At 39.3% G+C, this 23870-nt stretch overlaps 2 protein-coding genes across 2 annotated transcripts; both read left to right on the top strand.

Annotated features, from left to right (window-relative positions):
- Nucleotides 1-1309: 1309 nt before the first annotated feature.
- zgc:110319 (uncharacterized protein LOC796111 homolog) lies at nt 1310-4744 on the top strand. Its single transcript, XM_044045189.1, has 8 exons — nt 1310-1416; nt 2269-2369; nt 2710-2845; nt 3100-3166; nt 3262-3373; nt 3460-3523; nt 3681-3855; nt 4170-4744. Exons 1-8 carry the CDS (start codon nt 1352-1354, stop codon nt 4236-4238), a joined length of 789 nt encoding a protein of 262 aa, XP_043901124.1. The 5' UTR covers nt 1310-1351; the 3' UTR covers nt 4239-4744.
- An 835-nt stretch (nt 4745-5579) lies between these two features.
- On the top strand, nt 5580-22341 carry ccar1 (cell division cycle and apoptosis regulator 1). Its single transcript, XM_044045584.1, has 26 exons — nt 5580-5635; nt 7412-7573; nt 7725-7900; nt 8008-8127; nt 8540-8572; nt 9034-9230; nt 9384-9510; nt 9819-9935; nt 10612-10804; nt 10891-11035; nt 11169-11324; nt 11438-11663; nt 11960-12073; nt 13402-13568; nt 14390-14600; nt 15719-15802; nt 15946-16134; nt 16889-17080; nt 17190-17426; nt 17524-17653; nt 18386-18474; nt 18559-18699; nt 18783-18903; nt 19867-20049; nt 20958-21163; nt 21261-22341. Exons 2-26 carry the CDS (start codon nt 7462-7464, stop codon nt 21330-21332), a joined length of 3738 nt encoding a protein of 1245 aa, XP_043901519.1. The 5' UTR covers nt 5580-5635; nt 7412-7461; the 3' UTR covers nt 21333-22341.
- The last annotated feature ends 1529 nt before the right edge of the window (nt 22342-23870 follow it).

Genomic DNA, 23870 nt, shown 5'->3' with positions numbered 1-23870 from the left:
GGTTGGCCTTCTGTGGACTGATGGGATTTTGTTTGTTTTACTCCAAAGTGACTCACCATCCATGTTACAATGACAAATGCTTCAGATTCCTCTTACAGGGCATAAGAATCCAGAGCTACCTGCTGGTCTAACAGGTAGCTCTGGATTTGGAGTTACTTGCATTTCTTGATTATGCTACCTCATAAATTAGATTGTATTGTATTAAATTAGATTCGACTATCCTGCTCTTTTAACACATCCACATTCTGTCAATGACTATAATTACAACATATTAAGTAACTTGTAATAAGATGCAAATTAAGCAAATGAAAAGGCAGATTTAGGGAGTGTGTCCTAGGCTGTTGGCAAATGAATACTCACAAATTAAGTCTCACACTGATTGGTCGGAGTACAGCAAACAGAACTGACCAAACAAAGTCCTTATTTGCATTGATTTAATATCTGCACTTATATCAGATGAGCGAGGAGGACATGTGTACCAGACAAAGTAGAAGAGAGATCAGACACTGGTTCATTAGGTCACACACCACACTCTGTAGTCGAACAGAGAATGTGCATGTGTCTTTTATTTCACCAAAATATTACTATGTTATTAAAAGAACTGAATGTCAAACCATTGCTACCCTGAGCTTACTTGTTGTTATGGTTGTTTCCAAGTGTAATGAAGGCTAAAAGGAATAATTAAATAAATAAATAAATTAGTGGTTCTCAAACTTTTTGTATCAAATACCACCTGAGGAAAAGAAGAAAGACCTCTCGAAGTAACACCATCATCATCAACGTTAAAATACAGTGGTGTAAATAGGTCGAGCAAAGTCATCCTCCTCTTCCTCACATATACTTCAGACACAGGTAAAGTGAAATTAGATTTGAGGCCAATTACACTCAAAAGACGGAGACGGGTTGCCCCTTTTTTAATGGAGACTATGTTTGTTAATGCCGTGCAACTTGCAGAGGAAGTATCAGGAAGGAAGAATAACAATCCTGAAGATGGAATGAGAGATGGTGACTCTAATACCACTGGTGATACATGTACCACAGTTCGACAACCGTGGAAAAAAATGATTAGATAAAACAAAGATGCATACAGTACTGAAGGCCAAGAACAAAGGGGGATCAAAGACATGGGTCTGTCTGAAAATAATTCTGGATATTGTCTTGAAGCTTACGAAACTATTGGATTGATAAAAGTCCAGTGTCCATCCAGGTGTGATTATTGTGCAACACTTTTACAACACTACAGTGGGAGGCGACACTGCTCACCTGTGTCATTTATCTCACCTGTTTGAAAAAGAAGTAGAAGAAGAACTAACGCCGACCACATGAGCTGCTCATTTTCACAACAAACAAAATGGCGGCTCACTTGAGATGGGGGTTCAACCAGTTGATACGGGCAAGAAATAAGGCTTACAACAGGTTTGAACATCTTTATCTGTGACATTGTGTGTTTTTGTTTGGTGATATAATGACAATTATCGCCGTAGTGTGAAGCACAATTGCACCGGCGTCCTTACTCACAGCTAGCTAGTTAGCTAACCAACCGAATTCGACTATAGTCTGTGGTTAGTCTGTCAACACACCGCCAATGTAAAGTTATATAACTATACTGTTTAAGTTACTATAGTTTAGTTATCAACACAATGTTCATAGTATGTAATTAATCATGTCTGCTCCCACGTATGTGGGTCGCTCACCTTAGCCAACTGTTAACTGTGCTATAAACCGTAAGGTTCAAAACGATAACGAAACGACAATACATGTCTGAAATGTAGCAACTTTGTTCTGTAAAACATACGGGACAGAAAAGAAAACTACGGAAATGAAACATTACAGTCACCCAAAAACCACAGACATAAATACATACAGTATAAAAAGAGGGGAAGATGGCGTTGAATGCGTTTTTTTTAGTCAAACCTTATTAAACTGTGGAACCTTGTACTTCCAACTAGATGGTAATGTAGTCTGTATTCATGGTTCAGGACATGGTTAGGGTCAGAGGCAATGTTCTTAACCAGTCTCAACATTTTATTGTGTTAGATGCTTCATAAAGTAAAATTTCAACTAATACTGCGGAACATTCATTACCATGAAGGTATAAAACAAAAATAGAACTTGTTTACCTAGCCCAAAAAGACCTATGGTGCCAAAGGAAATATACCGCATCTAATGATCTCTGCTATATATCTGCTAAATAATGCCTTGCACTGGTTAACACGTATTCTCCTAAATTCGTTGAAACTTATTGTGTAATATGCTCTGTGTTGAAAGGTTTCCAGACGTGACCAGGAGAGTTTATCACTCAAAAAGCTCAAGCCAGAGCTCCAGAAAAGTTCCACCTCAGACTGGGACAAGGACCACACTCTTACCAAGTGAGAGAACATGTCTGAATCCCCAGGGTGCTTCAGTGTCATTTTAGGGTCCACTTTAAGGCTGAAACTAATTATTATTTTCAGCTTCTTAAGACTGTGAGTCTTTGTCCATATAATGGAAAAATCATTGAAACAAAATCATTTTAGTTTTTGGATAAAACAAGACATATTATCATATCATTTTGTTTAGTTGTATAATAAACAACAGATTAATCAGATATGGAAATAACGATTAATTGCAGCTGTCCTTGTTTTGTTATTTACCATCCATAAAATGGTGGAGAAGTAAATGATGAGCAACATGTGTCTTCTAGTATGAACTTTTTGTGTTATTTTTCAGTTAGACAACTGTCCATCCAGACTCAGGACACCCCAAACCCCAGAAGCTTGAAGTTTCTTCCCGGTAAACCTGTCCTAGGAAGTGGGACACTTGACTTTCCCTCTCCAAGCTCAGCTGAATGTTCATCTTTAGCCAGGTTGTGTACTGATGTACTTTTTCAGCTAAAATGAATGCTAGCTTTATACTTGGCATGGCATGTTTTTATTCAAAATTAACTTGATCATTACTTCACCTCATGGAGTGGGAATATTGTTTTGGCTCTGTGTGTGTGTCTGTTTGTCTGTCTGTCTGTTTGTTGGCACTTGCACGTGCCAATATGACCAACAGAGGCTTGTTGCGTGAATGAGGTGAAGTCTGCCATCTCTGATTGCCTTGTTTTGTATGTTTCAGGGTCCTGTTTGAAATTGAAGGTGTAAAAAGTGTGTTCTTTGGCCCGGACTTTATCACAGTCACTAAAGTAAGTATTAAATGTACTTTAACAGCTTGTTTCTGTGATTGTGCTGCCATGAAGTCTTTGTGGAGAGAAAACACATGCCATGTGATCTCTGTCAGATGGATGAAGATGTGGAATGGACAGACATCAAGCGCAATGCTTTGGATGCCATTGCTAAGTTCTTTGAGAGCGGTGAACCAATAACAACAGGGGCAGTTCACTATGAGAGCAGTGAGTTTCTTTGTTCCTCCTGACATTATACAGCTGCCTCACTGTAAATGTTGTATAAATAATGTTATACATTTTCTTTATTGTAGGTCACTGTGAGGATGATGATGATATTGTGTCTATAATAAAGGAGCTTTTGGACACCAGAATCAGGTACACATCCATAATATCTGTAGTCAATGTGAGCACATTGTTTGATTGTACAAATAATTTCAGATATAATTTAAGTCCAGATCCTTCTTTGTCATATCACTTCCATTTTTGTTGTTTGGTTCTGTACAACGTGCCATGGTCTCTTGTCACTCATAAGACCTACAGTGCAGGAGGACGGAGGCGATGTCATCTTTAAAGGCTTTGAGGATGGCACAGTCAAGCTGAAGCTGGTTGGTTCCTGCACAGGGTGTCCTAGCTCTGCAGTCACACTGAAGAACGGGATTCAGAACATGATGCAGTTTTATATCCCAGAAGTAAACACAGTGGAACAGGTGATTAAAGATAACAAGATAATCTTTTTGTGAAGGATTTGCTGGTTTCAGTTCTGAGATCAGACTTTACTGTTCAGTCTCATTGTGAGATTGAGATTCATTATGCAGGACGTTGTGCAATATTCATGCAAAAAAACTATGCCATTATTGAATTATCAGATCTATTAATTCTGTGTGTGCAATGTTACAGCTTTAAAAACAAGAGATCAATAAAAGATTGATTGATTTGCTCAGCTTACTACTTAATACTTATAATGGTAGATTATATATTTATAGACGTTTAACATATGGTCTAACATCGTTGTTTTCCCCAGGTGGAAGATGAAGTGGATGAAATCAACGCAAAGGTTTTCTCAGAGCTGGAGCGCAAACTTCAAAAATGACAACTTCTCTGAACAACACTTTAATGAACTAACATACAGCCAACATTAGAATGAAGAGAGAAATGTTGGTCCTGCTATTTTACATGCACATACATATTGTTAAGAGTTCAAGCTGTAATTTGTGTGCAAACTGTCCCTGTTAGACAGAAAAGATGACGTACGCCTATATACGGTCATTTCATCAACTGAACACAGCTGCTCTGTGATGGCTGTAAATTATTTGTTGTATTTATTTCTTAGAAATATTATATATTTTGAAATACTGTTATGTTCCCAGAAATTGAAGTGTGTTTGACAGATATGTTCAAGGCACAATGAAGATTTGATAAGTTGTTGAAACGGAACGTAATGATGTTGTGAAGGCATCAACTACTGCATAAATTAAATACATGTTTTTCATCAAGCTGTAATAGTTTAGCATCTGGAAATATCGGTTTGTTATTTATATGCTTTTTGCTGCACTCACACGACATTGTATTAAACAAAGATCACTGTCTGAAAGATAATCTTTGCTGTTTTTTGTTTTTCTTTTATTATTTGATTTGTTTGATTCTCTAACATTTCCTTGTGAAGGAATTATACTAATGATGGTACCCTATATCAATTCTCTTTACCAAGCCACCACCTTTACATACTGTTAAATTTGCTGTTACATTATCTCCCTCAGATTAAACATGATATTGGAGTTTTAGGCTGGTTTGACCACAACTGCTTCTTCCAGCTAAGGAACATTGCCAAATTAAGATCTCTGGTGTTTAAGTTTGGCCTTAATCAATTTAAGGCCAAACTTAAAGTAATTGCTTTCATTTCTTCTCATTCAGACTACTGTAACAGCCTACTTCAGAGATCTTTCTGTCTCCAGGCAGTTCAGAAAGTTGCTACACAGCTTTTAACTAATGCATGCAAGAGAGATGGCATCACATCACTGGTTTCTTTTTAGAGTACATTTTTAAATCCTGGTCCTTACTATTAGAGCTTTTCTGACCTGGCTGTTGGTTAGTCCCACAGTGTAGATTTCTTCTCTGCATTTAATCCATCCTCTACTGGAAACCTTCCAAGAATTAGGAATATATATACATATATGTATATACATATGTATATATATATATATACATACATATATATGAGGTGTTATATAAATAAAGTTGTTTTTACTTACTTCACTAATGTGAAGCTGGAGATCACATTAAAAATATAATATTACCTATATAGTATTACTATAATATTACCTTCTTCTTACTAAATAAGTTATAGCAGAAAAGACTTGATTTCTTTGACAGGTAAACACAGATGAAGCATTTCTGGATTGTCTGACCCCTGCTGGGTAGATCGGTGGTTGCATTTTGCGCATGCGCAGATTCTGTGCGCATACATCGGCCGGTGCAGAAGGGACAACGGTGAGCAGTGTTCAATTTATTTCACTTACAATCATTTAATATTGTTTTTTCGTGAAAACTGAACGTACAACTGAGGTGCAATCGTATTGCAGACACCGGATATATTGGTGGCTTTAGCGACTGTGTTTTTTTTAGTGTTTAAAATTTAGTGTTTAAAAAGAGTCAGTAATTTCGGGCCTCGCTCTCGATTATAAATCCAACACGAGGCTAATCTGGCAACAAAGCTAACGACATGCTAAGTGTTAGCTAGCAGTGTGCACAAAACGTCAGAGTTGCAGCAGTGATTTTAATGCTATAACAGTAAACTAAATACGCATATGTTATCAGTGGACGAAGCAACTACAGCGCAATTTAAAAGAGCGTCAGTTAGACGCCTTTATACATAACATTAATAGCGTCATGTAGCGCTAGCTTGTCAGTTGAAGTGGCTAACATTAGCTACCGTGCTGCTGCTGCTGTGTCAGCAGTTTCTGAGCTAATCTTCGCAGCATTTTGACACAAACGTTTCCTGATAATTCTTTTCAAGGGATCAAGTCGTTTGCTCTTTCTTTGTTCCCGCACATTAAAAACAATAAACCGCAAGATCCAGATTAAAGTTCGAACATGTGAGATCCAGCCTGTGTTTACAACGTGCAGATTAAACCAGGACACTATGTACACGGTGTCTTTGAGTTTAGGTAGGAACAGATAATATAGACTGATATAATTTGGAAAACTAAACTGGGTTAGAGAAAGGGAATATGAACGGGTCGATGTCGTGAAAAAGATGGACACGTTAGTGATGTGCCACTGATGTCCTTTCCTATTCGATACCATATCAACGTTAACGATCTTAACAAAACGGTGTTCAAAAACTTAATGTGTTTGCAAAATTTAAATAGAAAGTAGCGTATTCCAAATTATAGCTTCAAATAGAATACAAGGCAATAGGGCTGAAACAATTACTCGATTGATTAATAACATAGTTAATCGTCAACTATTTTGATCATCAATCAGTTTTAGGGTTTGTTTATTATTAAAACAAGTTTCTTTGCTTTGCTCCATATAACAAACACATTTTGGTTGGAGAACATAATTATTTCCATTTTTACAAGATTTTTTTTTACGTTTTATAGACCAAATGATCCCCTTCTTGTTCTTAAATTATTAATTTTTCATACAATTAAAACATAATTACTTATTTCATAACCATATTTATTTATATAAACTTGAATAAAGATAAGATATGTGCTGCAGTGGGGAAATTGTACATTGTTACAGTGACAAAGACAGTAAATGTAAAGATAACAAATAATATAATACATGCATTACCAAAAACGTACAATATATAAAGATATTAAAATGGGATTCTGTAGCTATAAGACTGTGGGGAACGCTCAAAAGGATGTCTGTCTCGCCCTAGCATCACCTGTCCCTCTCCTTTTAGTATTGCCTCATCATATTCAGTGTTATGATTAATTCTGAGGTGTTTTACAAGGCTTGTGATGTTGCTGCCCCAGAGCTTCACTGTCTTCCCACACACATCACATACCGCACTGTGACTGCGTTTTTAATGCTGACGAGTGTTATCTTAGTACACGTTGTGCACTCTGTGTCAGTTATCTTTGCCGGCAAATGCTTGCGTAAGTAAACAGGCATGTAATATGTAGTATGGCTACAATGGATTCAGAAATTCTGCCATTCCATGTTGATTTATGGGTACAAATGGCAGAAATATTTGACCCACTTCTGGCCTTGTTCCTGGCATACAGTTATAATGTTTGTTTGTTTGTTTAGTGATAAGCATTGGTCTTGTGAGCGGAGTCTGCCCTCAACGTGAAGGAGTCATGGCCCAATTTGGGGGACAGAAGAATCCGCCCTGGGCGACTCAATTTACTACCACGGCGGTGTCCCAGCCAGGCCACTCAGGACAGTCTCTTGACCTCAACAGCCTGCACTGTAAGTATCAAAAACATGATCTGCATTGCTTTGTTTCCTGTTTGACCAAGCATTAATGATACACAAAAGTTCTAGACATTATCTCAGTGACTCTTACACCTGTTCTACATTAATATTAACATTTGAGGTGCCATATGTTTCTTCTCTGCAGCACTGGGGGTGCAGCAGCCATCTATTCTGGGAGCATCTCCCTCTGTTTACTCTCAGCAGTCGGCCTTGGCTGCAGCCTCTCTCAGCAACCAGTCTGCTGCAAACTATCAGCTGTCTCAGCAAACTGCTGCCCTGCAGCAGCAAGCTGCCGCAGCTGCCGCAGCCGCACTACAGCAGGTCAGTCACAGCAAGGCAACACACTGGCAGCAAGCTTTGCATCTTGGCATGTCAGAATCTAATGTTATATAACCAAGTACAATCTCTCCCACATTTTTATTCTGTAGTCTCAGATAAATTCAGCTCTGCAGCAGTATCAACAACAACAACAACAGCAGCAGCAGCAGCAGCAGCAGCAACCTCCACAGCAACCCCCTCAACAGCAACTGTACAATGTACCTCATCAGGTAAAAACATGTGCTAATCATCGACAAAGAAATTGGTATTTAAAAAAACACACAACATTATGTTTGACATTCTTTTTGTACAGGCATTTGCAATGCCTGTAAGAAGAGAACAAAAACAATTGACATGTCGGCTTGTCACGACTTCCTTGTCCTTAAGTGCTACACATTATCTCTATAGCTAAGCTGTTTTGTCTTGAGGCATTTCATGAGAATGATGTTTGTGTAATTTGATATGATTACTCAAATGATATAGTTTTTTTTACATGTTGTGCTTAATATCTTGTTTCAACCAGTAAAATCCATTAGTAGACACTGTTCCAAGATAACACTAGGTGTAGTATTGTTCTCTTGCATGAAGTTAATATAATGTTTAGATTTGATGTGCTCTGCTTTGTTTTTGTTTTCTTCACAGCTCCCACAGCCTCAGCAGGCACTGATTTCTCAGGTAATTTGCAACGGTGCTTACATTTGCCACATACGTATGTTCTTGAAAGTGATAACCCCGGCATGCACGTATTGTGGAATTAAATGAATTAGTCTTATTTTTCCTCTTGTCATTATGCATTTATACAAGTAGGTAACATATTCACAAGGAGTTGAAATCTATCCCAGAATGTGAAAAATAACAAAATGTACAGTATCAGCCAAGGCACAAGGTGTTTGGTATTTAAATATGTTTACAGTGTTAGGGTAAATATTTTTTATTTGTTTTATACATTGTCTGATCTGAAATTCAGGTCAAACGTTGAAGGTACTGTGGTATTAGATTATTAAACCAAAGTTGGTTTATATTGTAGTGGTTAAAACCCCCCCAAAACAATTCTATGTATTTCTTTTATTGTGTTTGTATTTTAAAAAAAACAAAACTTTTTGATTTTGATATTTTTAATTTTTTTTTACTTTTAGCCCCCCGTCGCTCTGCCAACCAGTTTGAGCCTGTCCAACCCCCAGCAGACGGCCCAGATTACTGTCTCCTACCCAACCCCGCGCTCTAGCCACCAACAACAGACGCAGCCACAGAAGCAGCGAGTCTTCACTGGAGTTGTCAACAAGCTACACGACACATTTGGTTTTGTAGATGAAGATGTCTTTTTTCAGTTGAGGTAAATGCGCTTCTCCTAGACTGTACAAAAAATGAGGTGGAAAGACAAATTAAATAATCAGTTCCTTGACACTTTATGGACTTAATTTGTTATTTGATGTTATCTCTGAGATGTACAGTATTTGGTAACTTGCATATATTAATGTGTTTTTAGTGCTGTGAAGGGGAAGACCCCCCAAGTTGGTGACAGGGTCCTTGTTGAAGCTGTGTACAACCCAAATATGCCCTTCAAGTGGAACGCACAGCGCATCCAGACCTTACCTCAGCTAGCAAACCAGTCGGTGAGAACACTCAGAGGTTGCATTGATGTACACACAAATGTTCTGTTTATAATTTTATAGTGCTGTGTCAGTGTTTCCACTTCATGGTAGTAAAGCTGCCCTATCCACTACTTAACGTATACAACATTTAACTTTGTCTTTGTTTATTTTTAGGAATGATTTAATTAATCCCCACCTAATATTATACCCACAGAAATGGAACTTGCATGTTTATTTAAACCATTTATCTTGGTTTAAAAGTCCTTGTGTATTTAAATGCATATTTTTTCTTGTTTCCAGTTGACTGTTGTGTTTTCAATCCCTCCTAGCATCAGCAGCCTCAGCCTTTACCTCAAGCTTCCCCACAGCTCGGCAGCCTCTACAATGAGCCCGGGATGCAGCTGCGCTACTCGGACGTACACTCCGGTCCAGACTGCCGACAAAATGTAACATTTTCCTGGTTATCATATGAACATCTATTATGAGTGCATTACAGTTTTTGCTTCTGTTTTATTGCTTTATAAATTGATAGAACAACATTTTAAAATTGTTTTAACACATTTCATCATATTACGATATATTAATGACTTGCAAATTGTCTGGTTATTGCTTTATTACCAATGTGCCAAGTCATACTTTTTGCGGTAAATTACATCTTTTTTCTTTGTACAAAATATATATTGTTTGTTTGTAAATGTTTTTTGCACTGGGGAGCCTCAGGATAAGCTGCTATAGATAAATATTTAGACATAACTTAACAGCACAGTGAATGTACTGCTGTTCCTGCAAATTGTTGGTTTGCGGTATTTACAATGAACAACAATAATAATAATAATAATAATGATAATAATTGATTAAGCAAACCTGATCATACTTCCCTAGAGTCTTGACTGCAGGGTATTAACTGATTGTGAAACTACCAGATGCTACTTCAGTGTGGATGAACAAACCAGACCTGTTTTTTTTTTTTTCTTGTAATCTGCCACTGGCCACCATTTTGTCCAGTCGATCATCATATTTGTTGTGCAGTCATTTGCATTTTAACCTAGGATTATTTCAGAACTGCCCTAGAATGTGCTCACCTCTCCTTATTTATCTTTCTTTTTATGATTTTTTTCATAGACCCAGCCTCAACCTCCTAACATGATGAAAGCTGGCCCCAACATGCTACAGTCTCTACCTCCCCCAACCACATACAGTGTTCAGGCTCAGGCTCCCCCCCCTTCCCTCCTGCAGGCCCAGCTCTCTGCCGTCTCTCTGGCCCCCCTCCTTCAAAACCCTCCTCAGCCTCTGCTGCCACAGCCACCGCCCAAAGGTAAGGTGTTGTTTTGGTAACGCGCTGACTTCAAAATTGAAGTTACCATAAGCAGGTGCTTTACATTTTTTTTCTTCTTCTCCTAGATGTGTTCCCCGGCGGTTTGCTTCAGCCACCAGTGAGAATGATGCCACAGCCACAGCCTGTCCGACGTATCGAACCTCCACCCCGCTTTCCCAGTCGCAATGACCGAGGCCCCGAGCTCATCCTAAGGTCTAAAGAAGAACGCAGGTGAGAAGATAACAGATATCATCCACTATAAAAGGTTTTTGCAACTAAAAGTAGCAGGTGTCTTTTCCATAATATATCCCTGTTAGTAGTTGGTAGTCAGCAGTCATTTTACTGTTTTTAATTTATTCATTAGCCGAGACAGAGACCGTGACAGACGGCGATCAAGAGAGCGCTCACCTGCACGCAAACGCTCTCGAGATCGCTCACCAAGGCGCGATCGCTCACCAAGACGGCCACGTAGGGTCGTACCACGCTACACAGTCCAGTTTTCCAAATTCAGCTTAAATGGGTGAGTAAGGTCTGAAAGGTGGTAGATGGCATGCAGCTGAAAATGGATTGCAGTGGTGTGAAACAAGGTATTGCACAAGGAAGAAACAAACAATGTTGCTCTGTGTTCTCCAGCTCCAGCTGTGACATGATGGAGCTGCGGCGGCGCTATCAAAGCCTCTACATTCCTAGTGACTTTTTCGATGCGGTCTTCACCTGGGTGGATGCCTTTCCTATGACACGACCCTTCCAGTTTAATAACGCTTGTAACTTCCACATTTTGCACAAAGAAGTGGATCCTTTTGTCAAGAACACCGCTGTCTTGGATCCTCCGGATGCCAACCACACTTATAGTGCTAAGGTATGACTATCACTGATAAATGAACAACAGTACAGTGACATTCACCTTGTATACACTGCTTTGGGAAGTCAGTGATTTGGAGGTAGGTCGACCACTTTTTTTTGAATTTCAGAAAGGAATATGTGCTCTTTTGCAACTAAACTAAATCATAAATCTCATTTCAAGAAGTCAACAGCAAAAAAGTAATGTCTTTCTACAACTGCTGTTAAACTGACTGAAGCACATTTTTTTTATTGCTACACAAGGATGCTGAGATGCATTTACTTGTTACTAATTGTGGTGTTTTTATGGTTTAGGTGATGTTGCTTGCGAACCCTAGTATAGAGGAGCTCTATCACAAGTCCTGTGCTCTGGCAGAAGACACCCAAGAAATGAGAGACGCCTTTCAACACCCTGCTAGACTCATTAAGGTACATTTCACTGTTTGTAATGACCAGGAGACACCAAGCCAACAGTCGGCCATTGGCCCTCAAATCAAACCATCGCATGAGGAGGAAAATAGAATAGACAAAACCAAACAAACCACTACATCTACACAAAAAAATGTTCACATAGTATTGCATTTTAATTCGTCATAAAACAATATGAAGCTTGGTTCTCTTATTATTTCCCATTGTCATATTTGGTCAATGATGAGAAATCATGCACCACGCTGAACCTGTGATGGAGAGCTCTTTTCTGAGACCTTATGTTGGGAATGTTCTGTTTTCTGTTTAAATGATAGAGTTCAGGTTTTTTTTTTTTTTTTTTTTAAGTGTGGTTGTACAAGAGGTATTCAACATTAACTGAGCTGCTTGCTCTCCCTGGTGGACCTGTGCTGAAAACCACCATTAGACGGGATGTGGTCAATCTCACTGAAAACGTTAATGCAGGCAGTGACTCAAGGAGAATCAGATTTTTAGCTAATTAAATTAAAGCTCCCTCAATGAGATCCAACCCTGTTCAAATCTACACCAGAGTATGTTTGCTGCTTTAACTTGACATTAAACTGTTTTTTTTTTTTTGTGAACCACACACTCTCCCAAACCTAAGTCCATAGATAAAATCAGTTTTTTAGTTCAAAGGGACTTGTTTGGTAAGTTTGTGTCACTTGTGTCAGTAAGTCCAAACGTCAAATATATACGTTATATACAGCAATTTTATCTGGGTTGAACAGTAATAACCTGCACAAACACTTAATCACTAAGAGGCAGCACCATCTGATTTGAGTTTTGGCTGTTTTGTCTGCCAAATGACATGTAATGTTTTGTGAGTGTGTGTGTGGCGTCCAAACACTGTCTTCTGTTTCTCTTTTCATGTCATCAGTAATAAAGAATAGTGCCACATGCTGGCTGATCTGGAGGATTTTTAGAACTCATGGATATGCAGACTCTTTCTGCTTGCTGTGTTTTGGCCGTAATTGGTCGAAACAGAGGTGACTTGAAGCCGTTTGCTGTCATTGCTCTTCATTCACTGAAGTTTGCTTGGTGTGTCCCATCTACACCCATATGAGCTGACAGTGAGGCAATGATCCTATTCCATTGCTGAGACCTCACAATGTGGAAAATATACTAACTGATGTTGGCTGCTATGTGGAAATTCAATGTGTTTTGAATGTGAACCTGCTACTGACTTTTTTGTTTCTTTTGTCTTTACTCTCTTTCTTGCTATCTTCCACCTTCCACGCACCTTTATCTATATTTCCATTTTTCTATCTGACCGATGCTCTCTTTTGTACCCATCTGTCTTTTTCCTGCAGTTTTTGGTCGGAATGAGAGGTAAAGATGAGGCCATGGCCATTGGTGGTCACTGGTCTCCCTCTCTGGATGGAGCTGACCCGGAGAAGGATCCATCAGTCCTCATAAAGACAGCCATACGCTGTTGCAAGGCACTCACAGGCATAGACCTTAGTCTGTGCACTCAGTGGTAAGAGCTGCTATTCTCAATATTATTTTGGTCTCATTGTTTTAACTTATTAACTGTGCTGGCACTAAAATCCCAAATTGAGAATTTTAATATGCTGTTAATTTTTTACTGCCTCTGTACTTAATCTCATTCTGGATGTTGGGTGATATTTTTTTTTTGTTTCCTTTTTATATCAATGATTATTGTGTTGTTAATTTGCTACCCATTACTTACTACTATTATTTATTGTTTTGTGCAATGTTCTTTTGGCCTTTTGTGTGTCGTCGTCTTGGCTCTCTCTTTCTGTCACATTCTCTATACATATCTGCGCATTTTTCATTGTGATGAAAAACCAAACGCATGGACTTTGTGGCTGGAAGCAGTAGCCTGGACCAGAAGACACTACCATTACTTTCTCTTAATTTATTTTTCTGTTCTCTCTGTTAAATATCTTATATATTTAACTGGCTTTCACTGTCCTGTTGATTCTGTCTATCTGCACAACCCTAATGCAGTGCATATAATGCAGACCACTCATCCATAATTGGCTGAAGCTATAATGGGGATGAATTTGGGGGGTGTGAGTTATTTTATGTGATTGTCTGTCAACTTTCTCAAAATGGCTGGCGTAACCCGAGACAACAGTTGGAGAGCTGCAGACTGGGTCCATTTGTCTATGCTGTGTATGTAATGTAGAAGGGTCACTGTAATGATGTGTGCGATCATTCAGTGACCCCATGGGAGGGGGTAGCTGTAGAAGGCTCGCCTTAGTAAGGCTTGCCTTTTATACTGTGCCCTGACCAGAATGTTTCTTTCCAATGCACCCTCTTCCTTTGCGACAGGTATCGTTTTGCAGAGATTCGCTATCATCGGCCGGAGGAGACACACAAGGGGCGGACAGTCCCTTCTCATGTGGAGACAGTGGTTTTGTTTCTTCCGGATGTTTGGCATTGTCTTCCTACCCGCTCAGAGTGGGAGGTGCTGTCACGGCGACTCCGGGAGCAGCTGGCTGAGAAGTTGTCGGCCGAGCGAAAGGAGGCAGATGGAGAACAGGCACTGAACCGCTAATCCCTCTCTTCTCATTTCCGCTTCTCACAGGAAGGCACAGGAATTACAAAAACAAACCCCAGTTACACACCAGACACACAATCACACCTCACCATTCATGCACACAAACATGAACACAGGCAGAATATTGTTCCACCAAATCCCACCTAGCCTTCTTCTGTTTACTCCTGCACCTGTCCCCTTCTTCTCTGCGCCAACTCCTCCATTCCTCCATCAGCACTCCCACCTTCCCTCACATCCAGCAGACACATACAGTGGAAGCAGTGAGAATAGGTTGTGTTGTGTAGGCTCTGATCGCAACTGATAAAACAGCTTCCAGCTCCTGACCTTTTAATTTGTGTCTAATCTGGATTTGATCTTGTAATATTGATCCTGGTATATTGTTGCCCATCTCTTACAACAATACTTCCATGAACTGCCTTAATTTGGGGCTTTTACAAATTTGTTTCAAACATTTTCTCAAATCTAAACCAGTGGTACATTTTCTTTAGCACTGGAAATGGAAATTTTCTCTTCAAACTGGAATCTGTGTAGTCAGTTGTGTGTAAATGTGTATTTTTATGATTTTTTCTTTTAATAGAGAACCTCCCCCAAGTTCTGTTTCTTGTCTGTTCTTGTCATTGGGTTCTATATTCTCATTTGGGCTATTTGTAGAATTTGGTTTTTCCAGGACAGTTGGTTGGACAGAAGGACAAATGGCTCCTAACTTATTTAGGTGTTCAAAAACCCATTATGGCAATACCTAATATCCCAGTCGTAGATCATGGTAGGGCCACCCTATCCTCACTCTTTTTGGAGCCCAACTTCAGTTCACCTGATGTACCTACACTCCTTTTGGACACACCTCTCATTGATTTTTACCTTTTTTGTGTTCCACAGATTGATTGATTGGCAGCTGGGGGGCATTTCTGTTGGTTTTCATAAGAGCTAGAAACCTGTGTAGAGAGCTCATTATGACGAGACAATGAAAATCACACGTGACCTTGCTTCTTGCACGGATCAACATTAATGCTCACTGAGGTCATGAGTGCTGTGCTGACTGTTTGCTGTCCCACCTCTTTTTGTCTCTCTGCCTCTCTCTATCCTGATGATTTCTTGTCAAGGAGGAAGAGGAGAAGGATGACGATGAATCAAAGGATGTTAGTACACCTACTCACTGGGCGAAACTTGACCCGAAATCAATGAAGGTAAGATTCAGAGACAATATCTCCACTCTGATTAAGTTTGATGTCCAGCTGATCTATTGGTGTGTTCTTGAAATTGTTTCGCAGCTAGTTTGGGTCAAGCCATCTTCCTGCAAATAACATTTTCCTGTTTTCTCTCTTTGTAGGTAAATGACCTGCGGAAAGAGCTTGATTGTCGCTGTCTAAGCTCTAAGGGGTTAAAATCGCAGCTGATCGCTCGGCTCACAAAGCAGCTAAAGGTGGAGGAGCAGGTGGAGGAGTCTAAGGAGCCTGAGAAACCAGAGAGCAAAGTTGCAGAGGAAGAGGAGCCGCCTCGTACTGAGGAAGACCGAGAGGTAAGAGAGAAATTAAATGATAATAATAATGTGTGGAAATGTGAATATGTCAAAATTTATATTTTTGGGACTGTGACCGTGCTAATGTCTCGTCAATCTTGTGCAAAACAACTGAGATACAGCAATGACATTTAATTGTCTTTCAGTAATGCGTTCAGTAGCTGAAAAAAAAAACAAACTAAAAAACTGTTGCTGACATAGTCTTATCTGCTTGCCTGATTGCCAGTAGCATGCATAGCCTCTTAAAGCAGTATATCTTTTTATTATTTCCAATTGTCATATTTGGTCAATGATGAGAAATCATGCACCACGCTGAACCTGTGATGGAGAGCTCTTTTCTGAGACCTTATGTTGGGAATGTTCTGTTTTCTGTTTAAATGAATCAAAATTGTTTTGTTTCTCGAGTGGAAACTGAAGTTTGTGAACCACACTCTCCCACACCGTAGTCCACAGAGCAAATCTGTGTTTTTAGTTCAAAGGGACACAGATGATAATCCTCTAGTGCTGGCTTGTTTAGTTCTGGATTGAACAGTAATAACCTGCACAAATCCCAAAGACGCAGCACCATTTGATTTGAGTTTTGACTGTTAGTCGTGATAATAAATGTAGCCCTTCAACCAACACTTGATGAGATGACATAGCGAGAAGCAATGGTAATGATGACAAAATCAATGAATAGGAAGTTAGCCTGAAGATAACATCGGTGACAGCAGTGTCCTGTTCTTGTATAACTGAACTTAAACTTCTCTGTTAGGAGGAGGAAAGGAAGAGGCTGGAGGAGCTTGAAAGGCAGAGGAGAGAACGGCGCTACATCCTCCCAGACGAGCCCACCATCATCGTACATCCTAACTGGGCTGCTAAAAATGGCAAATTTGACTGCAGTGTCATGTCGCTGAGTGTGCTACTGGACTACAGGCTGGAAGACAACAAGGAACACTCTTTTGAAGTGAGACTTGCTGCTGTTAAGCATACATTTTTGTTGATTCACAACAAAAAAAAATAAGGCTTTCGTTCTTTTTGTTAACTTTTAAAAATGACACACCTTTTCTATCCAGGTCTCTCTATTTGCTGAGCTGTTTAATGAGATGCTGCAAAGAGACTTTGGGTACCGCATATACAAAACCCTTGCTGCTATTCCTGCCAAGGATGATAAGAAGGAAAAGGATAAGAAAGCCAAAAAAGAGACGGAGAAGAAAGAGGCTGAGAAGAGGGAAATGAAGAAGGAAAAAGAAGAGGAGAATGAAGAACCAACACCCAAGAAGACCAAAGAAGATGAGGATGACAGGAGGAAGGTGAGCCATTTACTCGTCTGGTGTTTCCAAGTCTTTGATTTGCTCACCTAGTGATGCATTTGTGTGATTTTTTTTTTTTTTTTTTGTCTTTAAACAGTATGATGAAAAAACTGTGAAAAAAGAGGAGTCTCGTGATGAAGAGGAGAATGAGGATGATGGCAGCACAGCTAATGCAGAAGAGTACGACCCCATGGAGGCCGAGGATGCAGAGGACGATGATGATGATGGTACTGCTCACTATTTTTTCTATTTTCTCTAAATACATGTGATTATTACGTCCCATTGTCATATTTGGTCAATGATGAGAAATCATGCACCACGCTGAACCTGTGATGGAGAGCTCTTTTCTGAGACCTTATTTTGGGAATGTTCTGTTTTCTGTTTAAATGATAGAGTTCAGGTTTTTCTTTTCTTTTTTTTAAGTGTGGTTGTATAAGAGGTATTAAACATTACCTGAGCTGCTTGCTCTCCCTGGTGGACCTGTGTTGAAAACCAGCATTAAGACAGGATGTGGTCATTCTCACTGAAAACCTGACTGCAGGCAGTGACACAAGGAGAATCAGATTTTTAGCTAATTAAGTTAAAGCTCCCTCAATGAGATCCAACCCTGTTCAAATCTACACCATCATCAGAGTATGTTTGCTGCTTGTTTGGTAAGTGTGTATCACTTGGGTAAATCCGAACAGCCAAAACACCAAAGTCACAAAATAACACTTTTTAACTTAATGATGGAGGCAGGATTGGATCAAAAACTGTAGAACTTCATTCATTTTCCAGCCAGAAAAGATTTTATTAAATTTATTTTTTGTGTGTTTTACCTTTTCTTTCCCTTCCCACTGGCAGCCATGTTTCCAGTGAGGACCACATACCTCAGACTGGTTTCCAAACCTGAAATATCAATTACCCACTAAATGAAACAAAAATAATATAGACTGAATTTTTCTATTGCTATTTCGTAGACAAGGACGACGATGACTCTAATGACAGAGACAGGAAAGACCGCAAAGACGACCGCAAGTCATCCAAGGAGAGGTCCTCTAAAGACAAGGTAGGTGTTTCTGCCTTTGTAGGCCTATTATTATGTCACTGACGCAATGTAAACACCAGGATAACTTTTCTGTTGTTGCACCAGGAAAAGAAGCAGATGTTCACACACAATAAAGAGCTGCTGATGGCGTTCGTCTACTTTGACCAGAGCCATTGTGGCTATTTACTGGAGAGAGACCTGGAGGAGATCTTGTACACACTGGGACTTCACCTGTCTCGTGCTCAGGTGAAAACACATACTTTACCTCTGATGTCAAGTTCACATCAACCTACTTCTTTTTATTCATATATATATTTGTCTTTTTCCAGATAAAGAAGTTGTTGAACAAACCGGTGGTCAGAGAGTCTTGTTACTACCGCAAATTGACAGACAGCGGAAAAGATGAACCCATTCCAACCTTTAATGAAGCCCACATAGAAAACCTCATAGGTAACATCTGGTTCCTTTCATTGTTTTAATACAGTCGATTCATTTGTCACATTTATAAAGGCACAGTGTGAAAGAATTAGTGACATCTGTCTGTTGTGGCTGTCGTAGAAACATTTCAGCACAAAATGGTGGCCTCCTTAAAGCAAGCACCTTGCTGTCATCAAAACTATGCTGAGCTCCTGCAGTGAGTGACAGAGATGGTGCTAGAAGGGGTGCCCTGTTTTGTCCTGCTGCACAAGTCAGGACAATGAGGATTAGGAGGACTAGGACAAATTTTCAGAAGAGCACGCACAGCTTTGAAGAAGACGATTTCAGGTCCATTAGCATAGATAACCACCAATACAAAACAAAACACTGTTATACAGAGAGAGTCGTGTGGAGCCAATGGGCTTAATGAACAGTGTGTGATTTACTTTTGTCATAAACGTTCATTCATATTTAAAAATTACACAGTAAAGCACATATAGAGCTCTGGACAGCCCATAAATCAGTCAACTCTCTTCGCTGGATCCCCACAGATCCAGAGAGACCATGGAGGTGAATCACAGCTGTGCAATGTAAATAATTACTGGGCACACTTTTATGTCAATTAGACTGAGCCCATTATTAGTTATAGTTTATAGTTAACCACAAAATCAGTTGCTCTTGTTTGTTCCCATCACTCCGTTATCTTCTGCCTCTCTGCTCACTACTTTCTCTAAATACATCTGATTATTACTTCCCATTGTCATATTTGGTCAATGACGAGAAATCATGCACCACGCTGAACCTGTGATGGAGAGCTCTTTTCTGAGACCTTATGTTGGGACTGTTTTGTTTACTGTTAAAGTAATAGATTGTAGTTGTACAAGAGGTATTGACACAGTCAACAGTACCTGAGCTGCTTGCTCTCCCTGGTGGAAAACCAGCATTAGATGGGTCGTGGTCACATGAGTGATTTTCTTCCTTTTTGTATGAATTCAGGAAACCGGGGGTTGCTCCCTGCTCTGAAGGCTCGTGTTCAGGCAGAGGCGAGCGAGTCTGGTAATCTGATCGTGTATAACGGAGCCATGGTCGACATTGGCAGCATGATGCAGAAACTGGAGAAGAGTGAGAAGTCACGGGAAGAGATAGAGCAAAAACTCATGGTGCAGGATGCCAAAATGGGTAAGAGTCGACTCTTATTTTTTTGTCATAATTGACGAGCTGCAGGCTACACTCTGTGTCAGTAGTCCATCAGGACAATGATCTGGCTCAATTTGAGCTTTGCTACAAAAACCCAGTCTCATGTCGTTTAACGTTGTTCCCTCTGTGATTTATGTTGAGATGTGGACTGGAACAATTCAAAGAATAATGTATGTTGTATGTACTGTGCTACTCGCAATATTAAGAGAGAATGTGTTCAGGACATTACTCTATGAAAGAATAATTGCATTTCTAACACCTTACAGTGTCATAAAAACGAGAATACATAAATATTTTAGAACTCTTTCAAAAACCTGTTTAAGACTAAGAAAGTTATTATTATTTATTTGGCAAATAACAAACTGAATTCACCTTCTTATACCCAAATTTGATCAGGCTCACTGGGCTTCTCTTGAGAAGTAAAACATTAATCAACCATAATATTCAACCACTTGAGTTTTTAATTATAATTTGACATCTTAATCAAGAAATGATGAACCATTACAGAAACATGAAAAATGATTTTGGTTCATTTAGGGCAGCTGTGGCTTTGGGGTTGTGGTCTAATAAATTTGTTAAGCACTTTATCCCTGGCAGGTTTTCATACATCATTAACTGTAAATTTCATCAAATGTCATCACAATAAGTATTTGCAGACATTTAAAACCTTTCACTGCCACCGACTCAACATAAGGTGAAAGACATGATATTTCATAAACCGGTGCTATTTGTAATATTACACAGCTTGAAAAGCCCAGTGTCTTACAGGTAGTATACTGTTCTGATTCTTGAGTAGAGACGTAAGCCCCCCCAAAAAATAGTTTTCCTACTCGTTCTCATGTCGTCATTGTGACCCACACTCACAATGTTTGCCTCGTGTTTCCCTCCAGGTGAAGATGCTAAGGTTATAACACAGTTGGAACAAGCAAACAAAGCTTTATCGCAGGAACTGGAGGAGGTGAAAGGAACTCTGAGCCAAACCGAGCAGACTCTGAAGGGTGTGGACGAGCAGAAGACGTTCTACCACGGTCACCTTTCCAAAACGTGCAACACCTTGATGTCCACCGTCAAAGGGCTGCTTGTTGTGTTGAAAAAGGTGCTGTGTTTTAAAGAAAAACTGTCATTTAAGTTTCATTTTTTAAAGAACATTCACTGATTGCTCTGTCTTTTTCGTTTTTTTCCTTCTCTCTCAGGAAGGGGAAGCAGACGAGCTTGGTGACGTGGATCACGTTCGGTCGTCTCAAACGAACGGTGCGGATGAATGAGTGACACATTTAAGATAAATGAAGAAAACCTGGGACACTGACTCTCTTAATATTGTAAATATTCACTTAAAAATGCCTAGTTTGTTTATTTGGACCTGTTGTCTCCTGAGTACAGTTATTATTTAATTCATTAATTAGTTTCCATGTGTTAGTTTGACGACTGTGTGTGTGTGCGTGTGTGTACAATAGATTTGTTAGTGAGGAGCTTTTCTTACCTTGAGTAATTTTAACATTGTCAAAGCTTTGAAAGGACTATTTTCATAGTTAAAGTAAATTATGTTTATTTGCTTCTTTTTTTTGCCATTGCTTTTTGCTTTTGTTATGGCCAATAAAAAGCCACGTTGTAGACTTAAAATGCCAGTATGTGCAGCTTTTTTTTGTTTTTGGTTTGTTATTCTAATGAGCAATAAATGATGCTATTTATGTGTAAGAGAATTCATTAAAAAATATATATTTAAGAGAAGCTCATTTCTGAATGGAAACAGTTGGGAAAGGTTTCTATTTTTGGGTCAGAGGAGGAGGATTTTAGAATAGTTCTCATCCACTGTGTAAAAATGACAACTGTGTTCAGTAAACACATGGAGTTTGCAGTTGTACGTGGCTGATTTAACCGGTTTCTGCTGTTTTTGTGTGTGTGTGTGTGTGTTTTAAACACATGGCTATGCATGGTTCCCTTTCCTCTTGGACCTTTCTGCTGTCAGCACCACCTGAGTGTAACCATCGACGGCTGCGCTGCCACTTACAGTGCTTCATGTTTGACTGTGATGAGCATTTTTCCAAAAGAAAAAAAAGGAGACAACATGTGAGCCAAAAAAAAAAAAGCTCAATGAATGTGATTTTCTGCTGAAGGAATCTTTGCTGCAGAAACATGGACATTATGTGTGCTTGGGTCAGGTTGTTCTAGAAAAGAGCCACTTATTGAAATGTTCTCCAGAGCAGGTGGTTTTATTTTTCTATTGAAAATGTAAACTATGGATGTCTTGTGGAACAGTAAAGTGGTCCATTTTAACACTAGAGTGTGTCTGCTTTTTGAAAATATGATTAACGTTTTCCCATAGTAGACATTTTTACATTATAAAAAAAAACAGCTAAATTAAGTTAAACAACAATCAACAAAACAAAACCTGCTTGTGATGGAAATGATTGTGATTTTGCTGTGGTTTCTCGTTGTAATGCTGCACTGTTTACCAGCAGGTGGCAGCACATATATTCATAGACGTGTTGAACATTGCTGTGCACCTACTGTTTTGCAGTCGCTGCTTTAACTGCTATTGTGAAATGACCGTTTGACTGTAAGCAGAGTTGACTGGACCCTCACACTGTGCTCCATCGCACTGTCCTCGCATCTGTCTTTATATCAATATTCAGTCATTTTTTAGACACCGCAGAGCAGGCCGTGATATTGTATTGTTATTGTTACCCTCCAACTGAGAAATGTGAAAAGTAGACTCAAACTAGTGTCAAAATTTCCTCGATTGAACCAAAATCCTGAGAAACTTAAACAAATGTTGGAAACTGATGTCTGCAATACCTGCAAAATTCAAAGTGCTGCCAACATTTCTGATTTTCTTAAAATATCATTTCATTTTAGATCATTTGTGACCTCCAGGTGATGTCTGTGGTACCGTTTACAGCTGTGAACCTTTTACTTTTGGGAGGAGCATGAAACAGAAGAGGCTAAAAGTCAGCGATTTGGTCCTCGAGGCAAAGAACGCGGCTGTAATTGAGGGGGTAAATGGGATGAAGCCAAGATCAGAGAGTAAGAGCCACTTCACACCATTTATCAGGAACAGAATCCCTGCTCGTGTTTGGGAAAGATCCCTAGAATTTATTATTCAGCGTGCTGTCACTGAGTTTATCTGAGGAACAGGGAGGGTCCTTCCCTTCAGCGTCTTATCCATGATTGACCTTTGAAGCTTTTGTTCCCTGAAAAAGTCCTTTTGTGCTTCTGTATATTTGTTACCTCCTGTCACTGCTGTGTTAATTTCCTCTCCCACCGCTCCCTTGACAAGCAAACACATTACTTTCATTTCTCTACCGTGTTCCTGTTGTACTGGTACAAGGTGTTGCATTTCTCATTTCTCTCCATATTGTTGTTACATAAAACACTTAAACACTGTCCAGATGCTGCTGTAAGTCGAACCCTGTCACGTACAGTTAGAGCAGCTCTGAGCCGTGCAGTACTTTGTACTCGTGCAATATTTTTTTTACTCATTGTGCAATAATGTGTGAAATGTGCATTGTTTGTGGACAATCCTGCCTCTAATAGTGACGCGATGAGACAATAATTCAGGTCTCGGTAGAAATGGAGTTGAACAAAGTGATGAATTATGTGTTTTCAGTCTTTTTTAGCTCATAAGCAGCAGCTTTGCATTTGCTGAACTTAAAACACCGTACAATATTTATCCTTTGCTCGTTATTGTGTAAAATTGTATAATCTTATTTTGCACTAACGTGCAGTATTTTGAACTTATTTTGCTATATTTGTTCTCACTGTACATTATTGTCTACCATTGTCATTGTACAATGTTCTGCACT

The sequence above is a fragment of the Solea senegalensis genome, linkage group LG15 (genome assembly GCF_019176455.1).
Source record: "Solea senegalensis isolate Sse05_10M linkage group LG15, IFAPA_SoseM_1, whole genome shotgun sequence".
In the NCBI taxonomy this organism is placed as follows: Eukaryota; Metazoa; Chordata; class Actinopteri; order Pleuronectiformes; family Soleidae; genus Solea; species Solea senegalensis.
The sequence above is the reverse complement of the archived record's forward strand: the minus strand, read 5'-3'. Positions and strand labels throughout refer to the sequence as shown.